Source organism: Pyxicephalus adspersus, chromosome 1 (assembly GCF_032062135.1).
Source record: "Pyxicephalus adspersus chromosome 1, UCB_Pads_2.0, whole genome shotgun sequence".
Lineage (NCBI taxonomy): Eukaryota > Metazoa > Chordata > Amphibia > Anura > Pyxicephalidae > Pyxicephalus > Pyxicephalus adspersus.
Window position 1 is genome coordinate 88,193,644 of NC_092858.1, and position 17,538 is coordinate 88,211,181.

The window sequence follows — 17,538 nt, forward strand, 5'->3', positions numbered from 1 at the left end:
TACTTCCCCAGTAAAAGTAGATTTTATACAACTAGCTAATATCACACCAATATAATCATTAAAACAAAAAACTTGTAAAGATACAGAATCATTTCCACAGAGGGGACCCTTTTGTGTTATTGTTAGCAGCTTTTTAACCCATTCTTCTTGTAAGCATTTGGTTGCAGTGATGTGCTCTGGTGCCTTGATATGCCATTCATTCTACATGCCAAACTTGACAACACACCTATAGCATCCATCGTCCATAGTCCATCGTAACACTCTTTTATTAGGAAGAAAAAATACTGTAGGTGCATACACACTTTACTTCCATTCTGGTGCCCTGACAGCCTATATAAAATAAACAAGTTAACACAATGCACTAAGCATGTCTTGATTCAAAAAATAACAAGCATAGTAAAGATGGAAAAAAAAGCAGACAGTAGGACAAGGTAAGGAGCACAACAAATGTGTACCTGTATAATAGTATTTTTTACTACTAAATAATGAAAAGTATTTTCCTATGGGAAATCCAAGCAAACTGGTCATATTATAATACATTATAAATAGACATTTAATCCATTCACCAAGACATATTTCCTTATAACTGTGTTTTCCATTACATACTGAAAAAATATAGTCAGTATACAAATTCAAAAATGACTTTCTAGACACTGGAAACTGCATCATTGTTACAAAGGAAACTTTGCAACAATGAACATTCCTTAGATCACTAAAGTAAAGATGGATGAAATTCAACAACAATAATCTGTAAAAATAATGGCCATTAGGGTAAGTACTGCAAACATCGCACACCTGTTCCTGTACAAGTGACCAACTGCCCAGACGCAATAAATATCCAGGATGAAGGAAGGGATTTGGGCACCATAACAGGAAAGAATTGTTGGGCTCCAGCCAAACTGTACAATATTTCTTGTACACAAGTGATAGACAGCAGTGGTTGCAGATACGGAAGAGCAGCTGAAGGTTTTTTTTTTTTTGTTTTTTTTTAAGGAAAACCCAGCAACAGAAACAATAAAGTGACCACATGAATAAAATATAAGGAATGACAAACATATATAAATGAAAAATAACAAAGGATAGCGAAAGAAGCTCAAACACACACACCACAAATTTGGCAAAAATACACTTTGTTTACCACCTATTTAATTAATAACTAATAAAATTAATTAATAACATTTATTATTTTGAAAACAATCAAGTATTGTGCCAGTGTTAGTTATCTCATGACAAAATTTTTTTTAAGGAAAACTCTGAACCCTGTACCTCTCTCTACACCCAGGATATTTTTTATTAAGCAAAACACCTCTATTAATATCCTTTTCCTGTAATCTACTAGTGATGTCATTGACATTTCTTCTTTGTTCTTAGTGGTGATTGGGTAGCCATTCCCCATGGACAAAACATGGCATTAGGAGAAGTACTGTTCTGTTCTGGGGTATTGTGAGCCCAGCCCGCAGAAGCCATTCCTCCAGGCAGGTGTGTCAACATTAGGCTGGACTCACAGGAAATGAGAAGGATGATGTAAGTGTCATTCTGAATGGAGAGGACAGGTGGTGATGGATCAGGGAGGAAGTCAAAGACATGTAACGCAGTAAAGCATGGACATTATTTTTTATTTAATAATAATCAAATAACATTAGAGCACAAACAAACTGGAAAAAAAGCAATTCTCTGACCTGTAATTTCAAACTAGTGAAGAACTCCATAAAGTTGAAAGGGAGTTGCTGTTGTCATGTCACATGCAAAAATGATACTTTTGTTAGAAAGTAAACGGTTACAGAGACCAAAGATCCTTTAAAATGAAAGGCTATAGAAACTATTTGAAGATATAACTTTTATTTTGTAATAAGTTGTTATCTGTATCCCCTCCATCTAATTTCCTATCCTGGAGAAAAAGTTGGGAGACAAAGCAATACAGGTTTGAGAGAGTTGCAAGCATTACCCAACTCTACCCAACTGAAAAAAAAACCCAAAAAACCTTGACTGCTGTATGCATGTGTTTAGCACCACCAATTTGTTTTTCTGCATCCATATAGGGCAAGTAAAAGCACACTGCAAGAGAAAAAGGATAGACATGTGCCTGAAATCCTGGGTTCACACTTTTATTCCACATGAGAGTTTAGACCGATATTGCCAAGCGTTTTTAAAATTGCTTCAACACTCTTGCTGCTAATTTGAAGTACTAAATCATCAAACATTTACAAATCAAATTTATTACTGTCTGCTGGTTTAGATGTAATATAGTTTGTCCACTGCAACTTCAAAGCTTCTAAAGCCCAATGTCTTGCAAAGTATATCTAAGGAACATACTTGTTAATTGTGAATCGTTGTTTCTTTATGGAAAAGCTGAAGCAGGGGGAACGTTTAAGTGGGTTTTCTACAAATGTGACATTTCAGTTGAACAATACAAAGAGGTCTGTTATTTTCACTTTTTTAATGAGTAATAAAATCAGAATCTGACAAGCATATGAATAGTTATGAACACATCAACGGATTCTCAAATTGCCACATTATAAATGTGCAAAAGGAACGTTACTCATTTCATAGAATACCAGTCATAGTCCTAACATCAGCTCTGCTCTTTACAGTATTGAAGACCGCCCACGGTCGCCACAGGGAGAAGATATGACAACGTCATATGACTGGCCAGAAGTCCCCAGGAAAAAAAAGGTAAGCAAATTATTTTAAAAAAATGAAGTTGGAGTGGAGGTGATTAAATAAAAATACAATTCTACTTTAAAATGAACCAATACATTTCTTGTATTCTGCTTGAAATTTGATTTCTTTTTGTTTTTATTTTGTATTTTCCAGTGATGGCAAAAGTTCTGGCCATAAATCTGTTCACCCTCATGTGCTGCCTTTGCATTGCCATAGAAAAAAGTCCAAAATGCTACATTTTGACTCTTCTAAACTGAAGGTTGCTAGTTAATTTGAACATTAGAAATGTAGCATCAACAGCAATGTCTAAAAATCCTTTAAATCTGACATTAACTGAAATTTTTCTTTTCTGTGTGTTTTAATGACAATAAATAATTCTAAGGCATAGAACCCATATACATTGGATATACACGAATCCCATATAAACACAAATACACCTGCATCTTCACAAAAAAGAAGGAATACACAAACACATGAATCTATAATGTTTGCTTGCACATGACTGATGAATAAAGTCAGCACAACTTTTTATTAGTACACATGTTCTACTACTTTAGTAAATTAATTCCTCAAGTTTTTTTTTTTCAAATTAGAATATTTAAGATGTAGGTTTAGCAAATAGATTTTAATGAGGCGAGAAGGATTGGTGCTGCTATTTAATGTTTTTACCACCACGTTGCATGTACACTTTATTTCTCTCATGGTTTTGAGTGTCCCCAGTGCTTCCTTCTTATTAATATGGGCATCATAGGGGTGGCATCGTAGAGGCGAGTATTGTAGCTAGGGATGCTTTTTTCTGTTTTACTGTCCTGCTGGAGACTATTTTAAAATGATCAGGAATTGGGATGTACTTGTGTAGCCAATATCCCAATCTCAGCCAAAAAATAAGTTTATCCCACTAAGAGTAATAAAATCCACATCCACCTCAGACATCAATCCAAGCACTACCACACAAAATTTGGCAAACTTTCCATGTTCTACAATAAAAGGTGCTAATAAGTTTTGAACCATTTTAGGCTGGGTATATGGCTCAAATCCTGTAACAATAAATTTGCACAATTCTGTTTGCGGTTACTCTTTTACTCTTACTTTTAAATGCTGGTTTGCATTTAAATGTTCAAAATATGGAAGTTATAGAGAAACTCCTTGTAAAGCTCACAGTAAGGTCATCTTTGTAATCTTCTGTCATTTTTATTTATGTGCGATCCTTTTCTCACTGGGCACTGTCTGGGACCTAGACTAGACAGGACGGTTTGAGGGCTGAGAATACTATCAGTGAGGTCACAGCCATACTACTGAATGTGACCGAGCAGACAGTGATGCAGCAAACAACTTGCTTATAGCCTGCACAGATGGAGAGCATAAAACCATGTCTAGCATATGCATCCCCCTATCCTAGGCATCAATTAAGCTATAAAAACTGAGGTTGAAGTGTCTAAATGTTTTCGTATTGAATGAGATGACTCAATGCTTCTCAGACATCCTTGTAGTCCCCTCGTAGTGGGTTTTATGAGTCTAGAGAACACCGAAATGTAGGCTAATTATTTCAGTATCCTGGTGTTTGGAAGACAAATCAAATCTCTACATATCTAAGGCTTTTTTTTAAGCTACAATATATAGGAGTGATGTACTTAACGTGATTTTTTTAATAGTAGATTTTCCACACAATTTAAAACCTCAACTTTTTACGACGATCAAGAAAAAAAGCACATCTACCATCATGTCTTGAATATTTAATTTCCTGGTCAAGTCCCCACTATCACCCTTTCTGACACATCCCCAGAGCAAACATTAGACTGTTCATAAATAATAAAGCACTGGTTTATTGGTACAGTATAAAAGCTATCTCTGATAGTCACATATATTACTGTTCAAGAATGCTGAATGATCATTTCCATTCAGAAAAAAAAGCACCATGAGGAAAATGTCAAAGTAAGAATATTCTACATTAATCTACAGCAGAAAATAACAATTTTCAACGATAACCTTATTGTGCTTTGGACACTATAAAGTTTATACATATGAAAGATGTACTCGAGCTCATATTACTAGTATAACTAGGGATAAATCACAAAAGATGCACAATCGCTAAATAACGATGGACACAATGACAGTGAAGCTTGCAGGCTTTCTGCAGTTCTATCAAACCATGAACCATCACCTCCATCCACAAAACACCTTCATAAGAAAATTAACAAGAGCAGCGAAGAGCTGATTTGTTAACTCAAAGCCAAAGTGCAAATATTCTGGCAGTAATTATACTCACATGCAATTTATATCTAGACTATTTCCTCCTTTAAAGGCTAAACCCACCCCAAACAAAATTGGATTTTAAAGGATGCTGGTGTAATACAACAGATATTGACTGTTTTTGCCAAGATAATTGAATTAGCTTGTGCGCAGTACCAAAATTAAATCCACACAGTACCAAAACATCCGTTGTAGGTTGCCTTGAAGTAAAACCAGTTCCATTTAAAATATCTCACTGATCGCCCAGAGTTGGTTCTATGGTGTCCTTTTCAGAACTGCTAAATACAGCTGTTATACACAGGTTTTCACTATAACCCACCTAATATCTAGAGGCAACGCCACCTCCTCCCTGATATTTACTTCGATCATTTCACATCTGGAAGATGAATACTCTTACGATCATTAGCATTTTTTAGGTTTTTTATTTTGTGGTCTATCTTAATAAAGTATGGATTTTAATTGTGGGAAAGATAAGACTTATGTGGCAAAGATAAATTTTGTTTGAATGACGCTAATAAGTAAGTAACAGAAAGGATCTAAATCTTCTGTTTGTTCGATTAAACCATTAGAAAAATGTTAGGTACAGTGAACAGAGACTGGGATGATGTTGGAAGACTCATTATTGCAAAACAGTAAATATCAATGAATTCTTGCATATGCTTTTCCCATTAATACAACAAATACTAGTGACATCTGCCTAGCCAAAGTGTTGATGTGCTTTAGTAGGGACTGTGAAAGAGGAAAATTAATAGGTGGGTTTATTTAGACTGAACATATATATTTTAAACCATTTATTTAAGTTCAGGCCTACAATTCCATGCACATCTGCAGCAACCTAATAATTATGAAGGTAATACAAATGCTAGTAACACACACAATACATATATATATATATATATATATATATATATATATATATATATAGTCAAGATGTAGTTTAGGATGGGAGGGGTTGAGGTGGGAGAGGTTAAGTTAGATAGACCCAGCTGTTGGTTGTTTAAAACCATGAATGAACATGAAATTTGCAAGGTACACAAAGCATATACATAAACCTCATCACTAAAATCTCATGTAAGCTTTAACATGTTTAAAAATTTTTTTTTTCATTTGGACAGAGCGTGGAAGATTTAGAACTTCTGTTTTGGCGACAACTATCTAAGAGGAAAAAAATTCTCTTTTCTCTCTCCCACTTTTCTATCCAAGACTGAAGAAGAAGAAGAAAAGTTTGGTTTATACAATAAGTAACTTCCTGTTTCATGTGCCAACCATCTGTCCGCATCACCCAAATTGCTGTCCTGCATTTTCACCCTATCACACACTTTCCCAGTGGAGACTACAAATGTCACAGAAAAAAAAAAAAAAGATAAAAAAAGCCAACAATATAGCAACTAATTGTGATAAATATGCTTTAGCAAAGGGTCACTGAGCTAGCATTTATGTGAACCCCGTTATCATTCACCGTGTCTCAGTGATGTATGCCCAATAATATGTCATATTCATGTTAAGGCCAATGGTTAAAACCTATCCTGGGTGAGGATAGGTTGTTGTAAATTATATGAAAAAGTTAAAACAGATTTTTCTAGAGGAAACAGAATATTCAAACCACTATGAACTTAGATGACAATAGAGATCAGCAGGTAAAATCCGAGATTTTAGCACTTCATAACTGTGAATACAACAGGTGCACAGGATAACAGAACAATGCAGATAAAACTGCATTCACTCTAAAGCCAACGTTCAGAGGTTTAACAAATGACAACCTGTCAGTAATACTCATAATTTCTATTGTCACTGGAGACAGCTGAATGCATTTAACTCTTGCTGACTCATTCTAAGCTTTTCAGATCCTGGAACTAAACTAATGAAATGTTAATGAATGTACCTTGTGTACTTTTCTCTGCAGTCATCTACAACCGTGTTATGCAGGTAAATATTCTAAATGGGTGTATATATTGGGTCAGATTCTTCAAACTAAATAAGAATAATGGCACTAAGGAACACCATGCTCCACACTCACTTCAAGTATAAAAAACTTCACATAAAAGTGTTTAAGATAGGGAAGAAAAGACATATAAATACTATTCATATTGTTTAAAAGATCCTCAGTTTGTTTGTTTTAAAAGATAAGACAGTCAGAGTTTGGATATTTTTAAAACATGCAAAAAAATAGGCTAAAGTATGTTTCTGGACGATGAAGGGAAAGATTAGAACCCCTTTCAAGTCATTATTGTAGTCTGTGTCCCCATTGGACATACTTGGGATACTCATCTAGTTTATTTGTTATTGTGAATATTGTTATCAAGACATGAAAATCCAAAGTTTTACATTTTTACAAGAAGAAAAATGTGAGGGCAAATTTTCCAAAAAGGAGCACCTGTTCTTGTACATGTTACTGCTGAACCCAACACTTTAAAAACTATTTACATATATTCCTCAAAAAGACATTAACAACTTTGTAAGCACTAAATGCCTTTGCAAAACCAGAGATTACCTTGTAAAAGTAGTGGTGAAACCCCCACTGTACTGTGCAGAGCATAGATATGGGAGGGATGCAGCAGACCCACCCACTACAGGGTGCCTGCAGAAAACTACAAGAGAGGGCAGATACAAGTCCAGACATCTAGTACAAGGTGAAAGCAGTAGAAATTGTTCTTGATTACAGGAAACTTTAGCAGGAAAAGATTTACACTAGATTACTGCACAGATCTGGAAAAAAAAGCACAAAGCTTCCCATAGGAGTACACACAATTCTTGTATTTTGACAAGAGTTGCACATCATGGAGTGATAACCCTTCTTAAATTCAAATAAGATAATGTCTGGCCCCCACCTCACACAGGGCTACCAGCCTAGAACACCAGGTACAGTAGCTTGCTCCAAATGTTAGATATCTTCATAGCTGGAGGTCAGACCAATGTGTGGCACGCTGCCCTGCTGATACCTGACAATATTCCCCTGAGGACTAAGGAAATAAGCTGTCACAGGGTTCATCATCTCTTAAATTCCTAAAGCCTATTAAATACATTTGGTTCTCTGGTGGGTGCCCTGGAGGAGCACTATTGTGCTAAACGGGACTACTAAGTAGTCAGCATTAAGATTTTAGTTTCCTGAAAATGTCAGAAAATACCTGGTCAGTCTGCCAGTGAAGTCTGACTAATGTAGCTTCTTATGATGATGTGGCGACAATACTGCACTGCTCCTCAATGCAGCAGAGTTGTCATGTAAGTGGTTTATTCTAGCGCTACATTTGGGATGAGACGGCATTGCTGATTCACTGATGGCACTGCTGATTCAAACCCTACATCTTGTATAGACACATTCAGCCCTGCCCATGGCGTTCTGGATTTACAGAATTGTTGTTGCTGCTGAATCCCTCCCATTGTGAGCTGCAGTATCAGGAAGGGGCATTACATGTCCCACAAATAAAGGTGGGTTTGTCTTATTCAGGTAAGGTAAAAAGTTTTAGCTTACTTTATAATGTTTGTGCATCATGCAGTAAATGTATTTGGGACTTTTAAAGACTGTTACACAGGACTAACCCATCGGTAAGATACCGGAAATGTGGTGAAGATATCAGGAAAGTCATTTTAAAAGATTGAAATGTAATACAATATCAGTGTAATGCAGCCCTGGGTTACCCTTGAAATGTAATGACAACTGCACAGGAAAACTTGCATTCAGGCAGTTGGCTCTGGTGGAATGACATCTAACGTGACTCAGGTAAAAAGTGATATCACATGACTGTAGAGGAAATTACCAATACTGATCACAGGTCACAGCACTTGATATTCACATAAAAGTTCAGCTATTTATCAGGTTTTCACTCTGGGTCACTAGCATGTTATGCTAAAATTAACTTTTTGGATTATGATCAATCTGCTATTGTGTTTTTACACTTTTTTGATGTTGTGTTCTCTACCATTTTTACCTTTAAATATATTCTTTTTCAATCCATACTTCTTTATAATCCAGTAGTATATTGTTAGGATTACCATGTATGTATTTTGTCTTCATTTACTATATTCTGTGGTGTGGCGCCACCTACATTGTTTCTTTAGAAAGCAGCACTACACTCTGAGTTGGCTGATGGTACATATGCATCCCTCAGTACGGAAGTAAATATGTGCACTGCTCACATGGCAGTTTTACTGTATAACTTTCCAATAGGTTGACACAACCTTACAAACAGTAATGTCAACTGCTCCTTTCCTCCACCTCCCGACTTTACCATTAAAGCGTATCATGAGTATGGGTCAGGTGCAGCATAATCCACATCGATCTCAACTCACAGTATTTTTTGTACGGGGCTGTAATAGAGCTTTTCCAATTAGGCTTCTACATGTAACGTTAGCACCAAATTAAGTTGGAGCAATTTACTCAGTGTGACCGAACCTCTGTGAACATTATACCATTACGTAATGGTTACATCTCATTCTGCTGATGTGATGGGTGGGAAAAGTAAAAGATGTAGTCTGTAGTAAGCTGAAGCTGGGTGTGGTGATGAAACAGGCTTTCTGCTGTTTGGTTCATAATGTCCTAACTGTAAAACAAATGATGGGAAAGATGAGCTGACTACACACTACCTTTAGGAAACACTAGAAGGATGTGTGCTTATGAGCAGTCAGTTGGCCTACAGGGAGTTGGGACTCTCCAGACACGTAAGGCTCGTCTGATTACCGATCACAAGATGGGTCTCCTAACAAAAGTGTAAGCCACAGCAGCTCCAGCTCATTTAAACATGAGCCCTCTAGAGTCCACGTTGACAAATTCTTTAACAAGCTTTGTGGTTACAAGGAAAGATGGTTTCACTCTGAGTCACTCCTGTTCAAACAGTTTACTGGAAATAGAGAGGAGGGGGAATTTTCAGAGAAGTCATGTGATGGGCCAGACAAACCATAACCAGAATAGGTTCAGCAGAGTCAAAAACAGGTCCTGACAGCAACTGACACCCAGGGAGTGCATGGCCTCTTAGTCATTAGGATCACTACAATTTCATTTGGAGAACAGGGTTACAGAAGGAACTAGGGCAGACGGTAGGATTAACCCATCTAGTGTACTGGCTGCGGACTGAACCCCAGCAGATATTATCAAAGAGATAAATGTGTAATCCAATTCCTTCCATGAAAAATCAATTACATGAAAATATAAATGTACCAAAAAAAAATCTACCAAGTAATCAATATGACTTGTTACTCTATTTATAATCCAAAAAAGCCCACAAAGCTTCATCAAACCAAATGCTGTATTTCCTATAAAGCATGCTTTAGAAATAATAACAGTTTGAGCACAATTTTAATAAATCATAGAGCTCATTCAACAATATATGTGTTGTAACCCTTGGTTAAACAAGTACACAAAAACAATCCCATGTACACTAGGTATAACAATTTATTACTTTAAAAAAGGTAGTAAGAAAATACTAACTTATTCAATGCAAATGCTATGATCATATACAAAGCATAAAAAAGGAGAAAACACATAATAGAAACCAAATAATGCCTCAATGGGAAATTTATGTTTTAAGGATATAATAACTCACTTGTATACAACAAAGTTACCTCTTCCCATGTATAGATCTAGATTAACCAACTTCATTTCTTGGGGGCCAGGATCTATACATTTATTAGTAAATTTGAGAAAATTGCACAATAAATGTAGGTGTGGTTTACAAAGTATAAGGCCCTGATTTATGAAAGCTCTCCAAGGTGAAGAAGTGAAGCTGGGTGATCCAGCAAACCTTGAATGGATCTTGTCCAGGATTCAAAACGTTAAATATAGCAAAATATTTTAAAAAATCCATTCCATGTTTTCTGTATCACCCAGCTTCACTTCTGAAAGTGTATTCTCTCCAGCCTTGGAGAGCTTTCATAAATCAGGCCTATGTTGTATGAAAACCCTGGCCTGGCTGTTGGACAGTCCTGCTTATAGATGATATAACAATTATTGATTTAGGATTAATGACCCAGTGCTCAAGGCAGTAAAGTATACTTGTAAAATTTGCTTTATTCAAGATCAGTCAACCTTAGAAAAAATGCAAGAATGTATTACCCCAGTGTAACAACTGGATTTCACATACTTAGAGCAGTTCCCAAACTGATGTTGGGACAAGAATATTGATCCCATGTGCATAAGTCTTAATTTATCTTTACATAATTAACAAAGACCGTTACCAGTCTTATAATCCTACATACAGTACATGTATGAATAGCTTTGACTGAAAAAATTATTTTTTCTTCCACATGCCTTTATTCATATATATTTCCATATTTACATACAGGCAGGCTGTCCAGGAAAAGTGACAGGCACAGAAGTTTGGAAAACCTTCAAGATGCTAAAAAGGTATCCAGTTTGTCCTGGATAAACAATGTATTGGTACAGGTTTACATGTAAAAGTTGATACATGATGTGGTCGCGGTCCAGCACGTCAGCCCCATTCTTTTTTTTTGATAACCATGTAAATAAAAAGTGAACCAAACCACCTCTGTCCTGTCATTGTCATTTATGATTAGAAGTTGGTAAACATAAGTGTGACAATAGAAAAAATAAATAAAGGGCATGAGACCTGATAAAATGAATTAATTTATTGGGTCTATTATCCACATAGAGTGGTCAGCCTCAGAGCCGAGCTGGGGTATAGGCAAGAGAAGCGACTGCCTTTGGCTCTTCAGCAGAATGGGGGTGTAATAAGTGGACCTGCAACCTACATTGCTGAAAAGTTTGTAGCTTATGGGGGAGCTGTGCACTTTAAACCTTTTGACCTACGTGCAGCACAGATCAGAACACTATATGGCTTGTAACAGTTGCATTTTAACTATAAGCACAGCAGCCATGGCCTATCCTATTGTGTGGGCGCTGTGAGTTTCCCTTCCCTTATTCTCTTTCTACTTTTACACCAACTGAATTCTTCTTCTTTTATTTAGTATAAAGAAAAAACTGTCAGAAAGAAAACAAATGTGTGTTCCTAACCTTTTCCTTTAAGGAAAGTATGTTTACTTATTTAATGATTCACTGTGCACACTACATTCAAAGGCACTTTTCTCTTAGTACGCGGTAGCTGTGCGTAATATATATTGTACTTTTTCGTCACAAGCTGTTTATTTGTTAGTTTTTTCCAGGACGACCATGACAAAGTGCGTAGCAAATCTTGAGGTGTGGCAGTTCTGCTCCATTTTCCATAAAACCCAGTCTGAACCTACACTCTATACAAAAAGCTTTTCATCTCTAAACACATGTACATAAGTTCCTAGTTGTAGGTGAACTCTACTAAACAGTCATCAACCTGTTGTATTTCTTGTAATCTTCAACAATGTGATGTTTTCAGAAGACCCCATTCTTGCCTTCCCTCAGCAAGCAATCCTATTTTTTTTTCACTTTTTACTGTATAATCAACATTCGATTTACAGTGTAAACATTTTTGGACTGTGCGCAGCAGATAGGTACTAACATCTCGTTTTTCTTCCAAACTGCATATACTTAACACCTAAAAACATACAACTTATTTTGCAAATGTTCAGATTACTGACCAATTCCTTTTTCATTTTAGGAAAATGCACAAGTTGTGTAAGTACCAAATCCTAACACTATTTTCTGCAACATCTGCAGTATTATCAACGTTAGTCATGCTTGGTTGCTGTACAGAAAGGAAGTTCAAAACCCGGATCAATGAGAAGTCATGAGACAAAATTTACTGTGAGGTCACAGATTGATTCATAAATTCCCCTGTTCCAAGTCCGCATCTAAATTTGATTTGTCTTTTGAGTGAAAATCTGTCTCATATTTTTGCATAACTGACACGGTTGTCTGTTTTGGTTTTCAGTGACTGCAAATGCACTCAAAACCAACCACAAATCCTTCTTTTTCACAAGAAAGGGAGCATTATTTTCAAAAAAAATATTGTGTCCAAATTTGTCCCCCTAATGCCGTCCAACTAATAATTAACATACAATAGAAATTCTACATCTACGCTATAACAAATTCAGTTTTTTTTCTTTTTTTCCACATTGCAATTTTTATTGCATTCCAATGATGAACAGTTTAAAATCTTTCCACTTTGGCCGAGATTGGGCCCTGCAAGATAGTCCAATAATGTTAATTTCCAATTCATATTACTTTCTGCAGAATCTATGTGAGCAACAACCTTACATGTTTTCATGCTCATAAATTACCCCACATACCGTATTTTTTGCCGTATAAGACACACTTTTTCTTCCCCAAAAGGGGGGGGGGGGGGGGGAGTTAGTGCGTCCTATACGACAAATGTGTTATAAAATAATTAAAATAATATACTCACCCGATACCCGATCCTGCGTGTGTCTCTGGCTGCATGTAGCGTCTGTCTCTTCTCTCCTCTGCCAGCGCGTGTCTTCTCCTGTCTGTAAAGCAGAGCGAAAGAAGCCGGCACAGCGCCACCTGCTGTTCCCTGTCCTAACTGCCGTACAGTGGAAAAAAAGCACAGAGTGATCAGAAGGGAAATTTGAATGACACAGAGTGATCAGAAGGGAATTTTGAATGACACAGAGTGATCAGAAAGGGAATTTGAAAGGCACAGAGTGATCAGAAAGGGAATTTGAATGGCACATGAGTGATCAGAAGGGGAATAATCTTTCAGAATTTTTTTTTTCTAGATTTTCCTCCTTTAAAATTGGGTGCGTCTTATTTTCCGGAGCGTCTTATACGGCGAAAAATACGGTACTTCACATATTAGTAGTAATATCACTGAATAAGATATGTAAAGAATAAGAATGTTTCTGGAATACAGAAAAGTGAATGAAGAAATGACTCGTTTCTAATGTAAGCATTATACTTTTTCAGTATGCATCAGTGGCTTAAAGTGGAACTGCAGAAAAAAATAATTGTAAAATAAACGTAATTTAAATAATAGTAATTATATTTGAATCTTTCTTTACATTACCCAGTTGAAATCCCCACAGCATCACTCATATTTAAAGAGGTGTAGGTGGCAGTCTAACCCAATGAAGGCTCCACTGCTTTGCAATACAGTGTAAAATTGTCAATGTGCTTACAGAAAGTGAAAGTATGGGAAATAATTAAAAGGGGGCACCTTTTCTGTTCTCTCTCTTTTTTTTTTTTTTTTTTTTTCAAGGTGCTACACCTGTGAATCATAGAGGGACCTTGAACATCTCAGCTAACCCTTTAGAAGGTTTAAGAAGGAAATATAAACTTTATATAAAGCCTCCCTGGACTGCCAGTTGGCAAAGATTTCCATCTGTAAGCACCTCAAATGCATCCTTGTCGTGGCCATTATTATGTATAATAACGCATTCCTATTTTCCCGTAATCACCTACTGACATGGCTTAGTATCATTACCATGGTGTCAGAGGAAGAAGTTTTGTGAAACTTTGAAACTTGTGGTTACATGAGGTTGTAAGAGTAAGGAGGATATAATGGCCGTGTGCAACATATAACTATTCTCCCTAAATCCTGTCAATATACTACGCAATACAATACCTCATATCCAGCGGGTTCCAGCTATTGTCCTGAATTGCTTTGCTGGCCCACAAACCTAATTCCTTGTCACAAAACTAATTGCACTGTATCTAGAGACAGAATTGCTAAGAAGAAATCCCGGCAGCTTTTAGGAAGTTTTTCCTTTGCTGGATGTACCAGAGTCATTGTTCCAACAATGCTCCCTCTACGAGGGGGATTCGTCAACATTTTACCCAACAGGGGAGCCTAGCCAAAGAAACAGGTAAGTGTTCTCATTTAGCAATACTCTTGTTAGTGAGTTTCTGTCAATTAAAGGATTGGTCTGTGCCACACTTTTAACTGTTCTTAGTTTTAGAACTGAGATAAAATGAATGACAATGTAATGAAAAAGGGCAAGCATTGGATAGTAAAGACTGGAGAAGAAAAGATTAGTTTTAAAATCCATAAACTTTACAGTAAAAAATCCAGCCAAGTGAACAGGAAATTGTATTTAAATATCATTACTCTGAAGGCCTTCTTCAGTTGAAAAACTTATTGTTCAATAATTTATACATGGCTCTCTGTACATCTTTGCCATGATAATCCTGGTAGGTCTGCCTCCATCATAATGCAGATGACCTCATGATTGCAGTCTGAATTTGGGTACTGTCTAAATCAACTATATCTTTAAGATTTACTGTTAGGCAGACTTTTACTGAAGTATAATATATTACCGGCTAAGAAAAACATTAAAAATCAGACAGGATGTGTTCCTTTAACACTATTGCTTTTCTTCCCAAAAGCCTCATTTTAAATGTAAAATGCAGACAAAAGACATTGTGTCATAGTGATCCTGTAATCTAGTGTGGAAGTAAACAGGACAAAAGGGATATTGCAGACAAAGCTGGCACTGGCCCAGTGCATGTAGCCACTAACACATATCATGTTGGCAGAGAGATGCAAGCATCGAGTCATTTTACATTTGGCAGATGTAATGCAGCAGAATGCAAAGTGTAAAGTACTTGGCAAAGAAGCAGAAATGCACGGAAAGATGAAAAAAAAAATAACACAAGCAAACAAAGACAATGCATATGAGAACAAAGAATATTTCCATATGGATAAAGTAACTGTGATTGTACCAAAAAGCTAACACGAGGTCAGAATCTCCTTAAAGCCAAGTCTCAAAAGATTGTTTAGAAGACTTTAAATAGTTTTAGCATAAGTACCTTTTGAAAAAGCCTAAGACCTGTTGCCAGCTACAGCCTTATAAAAGCCATCATAAATCAGGGTTTAATGGTCACTTTACACCTCTTTATGAATAGCTTAGAGGAAAAAGGGAACTACAATCCACCCTGGAAGAACACAACCAGTCATGGACATCTATGCAAGACAACCTTAATGGCAGAATATACATGGTATCTTGGACATGCATACATGTAAATTTCTATGTATTTCATGTGTACATTCAAATCCTGGGACAACACAAGGTTGGTTTTGAAATAGGATACATGTGATGTTTACAATGGCATGCAGTTTTGCTTTAGCACTGCAGATACTAACAAGCCACTTCAATTGCACACTTAATGTAGCAACTTGCACATTGGCACTAAATATATGAAAGTCTGTGTTCAATTTCTGTTTTCCTTCTTGAAAGGTTCCTACAGACTACTGTATAACTGTCAATATTCAATACCATCTAATTTAAGCAGGACCTGGTCAAAGTACTTTTACTGATGTGGCACCCCTTTTTGCATACAAGCATCTGGCCAAACCCTAGGGATTCAGAACTTCACTCACAATGAACATCCACTTCTTTTAGTGGTTGTATGTGAATAGGTACCACCACCTAATCCCTGTGAATCAATGCAGCATTGGTTATCATATGAGCAGATGAACCAAGAATTCTCTTATGTTTTGATAATTGCTCAATTAGATCGCCTGAAAATTGTCTAAACAATGTTAATCGCTGCACTTACATCTTTGTAGTCAGTTATGGTGCATCAATGAACATGTAATATTTTTAGGCAATAGATTTTTTTTATTATTATTACGATAGCCTATTCGGTATGAGCTGCAAACACTTAGCAACATATCAAAAACACAGCACATTAAGCATGGTCTACTTTTATTGTGCATTGGGATGTAATTCTAAATGTATGGCACCTCAATGCATTACTTAGTATATTGAAAAAAAACATGCATTTCAAAGAAAGTTTTTGCAATTCCAAGTCTGAATGGAATAATATATGTTTGGCACCATGAGCTGTAGCCCATGGGCACTTCAAGATTGCAAAAGTAAATTTATTTGTGTGGATTAAAACAGATTATACCTTATCAAATAAGTAAAGAAACCAATAAAACCATAAAGAATATTGCGAAACATATTTGAAAGAGACCACAAATATAGGTGAGCATATTAACATGACTTCTTTAGGAATGTTCTGCCATTCAACCACAAAAAGATATGTAGGATTAGAGAATTAGATAAATAAGTGCCATTCCCCACCTGTGCTGTCTGAGCATGTTCCAGCATCTCCTCGAATTCTTCATATTCCTCATCATCAGGTTCTGCTCCTGACAGACGGGCAGCTCTAGCCATGAAGTATGGTGGCAGCTCTCCAATGGCAGTGCCAGCACCCTGGAGTAATGAAGAGAAGCCAAAATGATACAAAACATAAACCATAATTACAATAGATTCTTGAAAATATTCAAGATGAGACACACATCTATATACACTAATCAAATTATTCTGAAAGACAATCAACAATAAGGAAAGTTTTTCATTGTAAACCCCTGCCAGAATGTCCTGCCTGGTTGACCCAACAGTAAAGATGGGACAGTTGTCACTGGAACATGAGCCCATTGAAAGATTCTAGTTACAACTCCAAGTTTTGGATTTTCCCCCACTGTCAGTCTAGGAGAGAATGGTCCCCAAAATATACAAAGATCTACTTCTGTATTTAAACCCCTCTAAAATAAACACTCTAAACTACTACTATCTATATGAACCCTAACTAGCAAGTTGTCGCATTTAAAATATAATAATATATTATATAATATATATAATAATAATAATAATTTTATGTCTAGCCCTACTGACTAAATAAAACAAAAAGTATATATATATATATATATATATATATATATATATATATATTATTGGGTCCAATAATATTTGGACAGACAACTTTTTTATAATTTT

General features: G+C 36.2%; 1 protein-coding gene across 1 annotated transcript in view; it reads right to left on the reverse strand.

The window, feature by feature from the left end:
- VMP1 (vacuole membrane protein 1) overlaps positions 1-17,538 on the reverse strand; it is a 98,258-nt gene that overhangs the window by 37,408 nt on the left and 43,312 nt on the right. Inside the window, exon 8 of the mRNA XM_072417305.1 lies at positions 16,843-16,974. Within this exon, the coding sequence (XP_072273406.1) occupies positions 16,843-16,974 (132 nt within the window). The remainder of the gene's footprint in view (positions 1-16,842; positions 16,975-17,538) is intronic.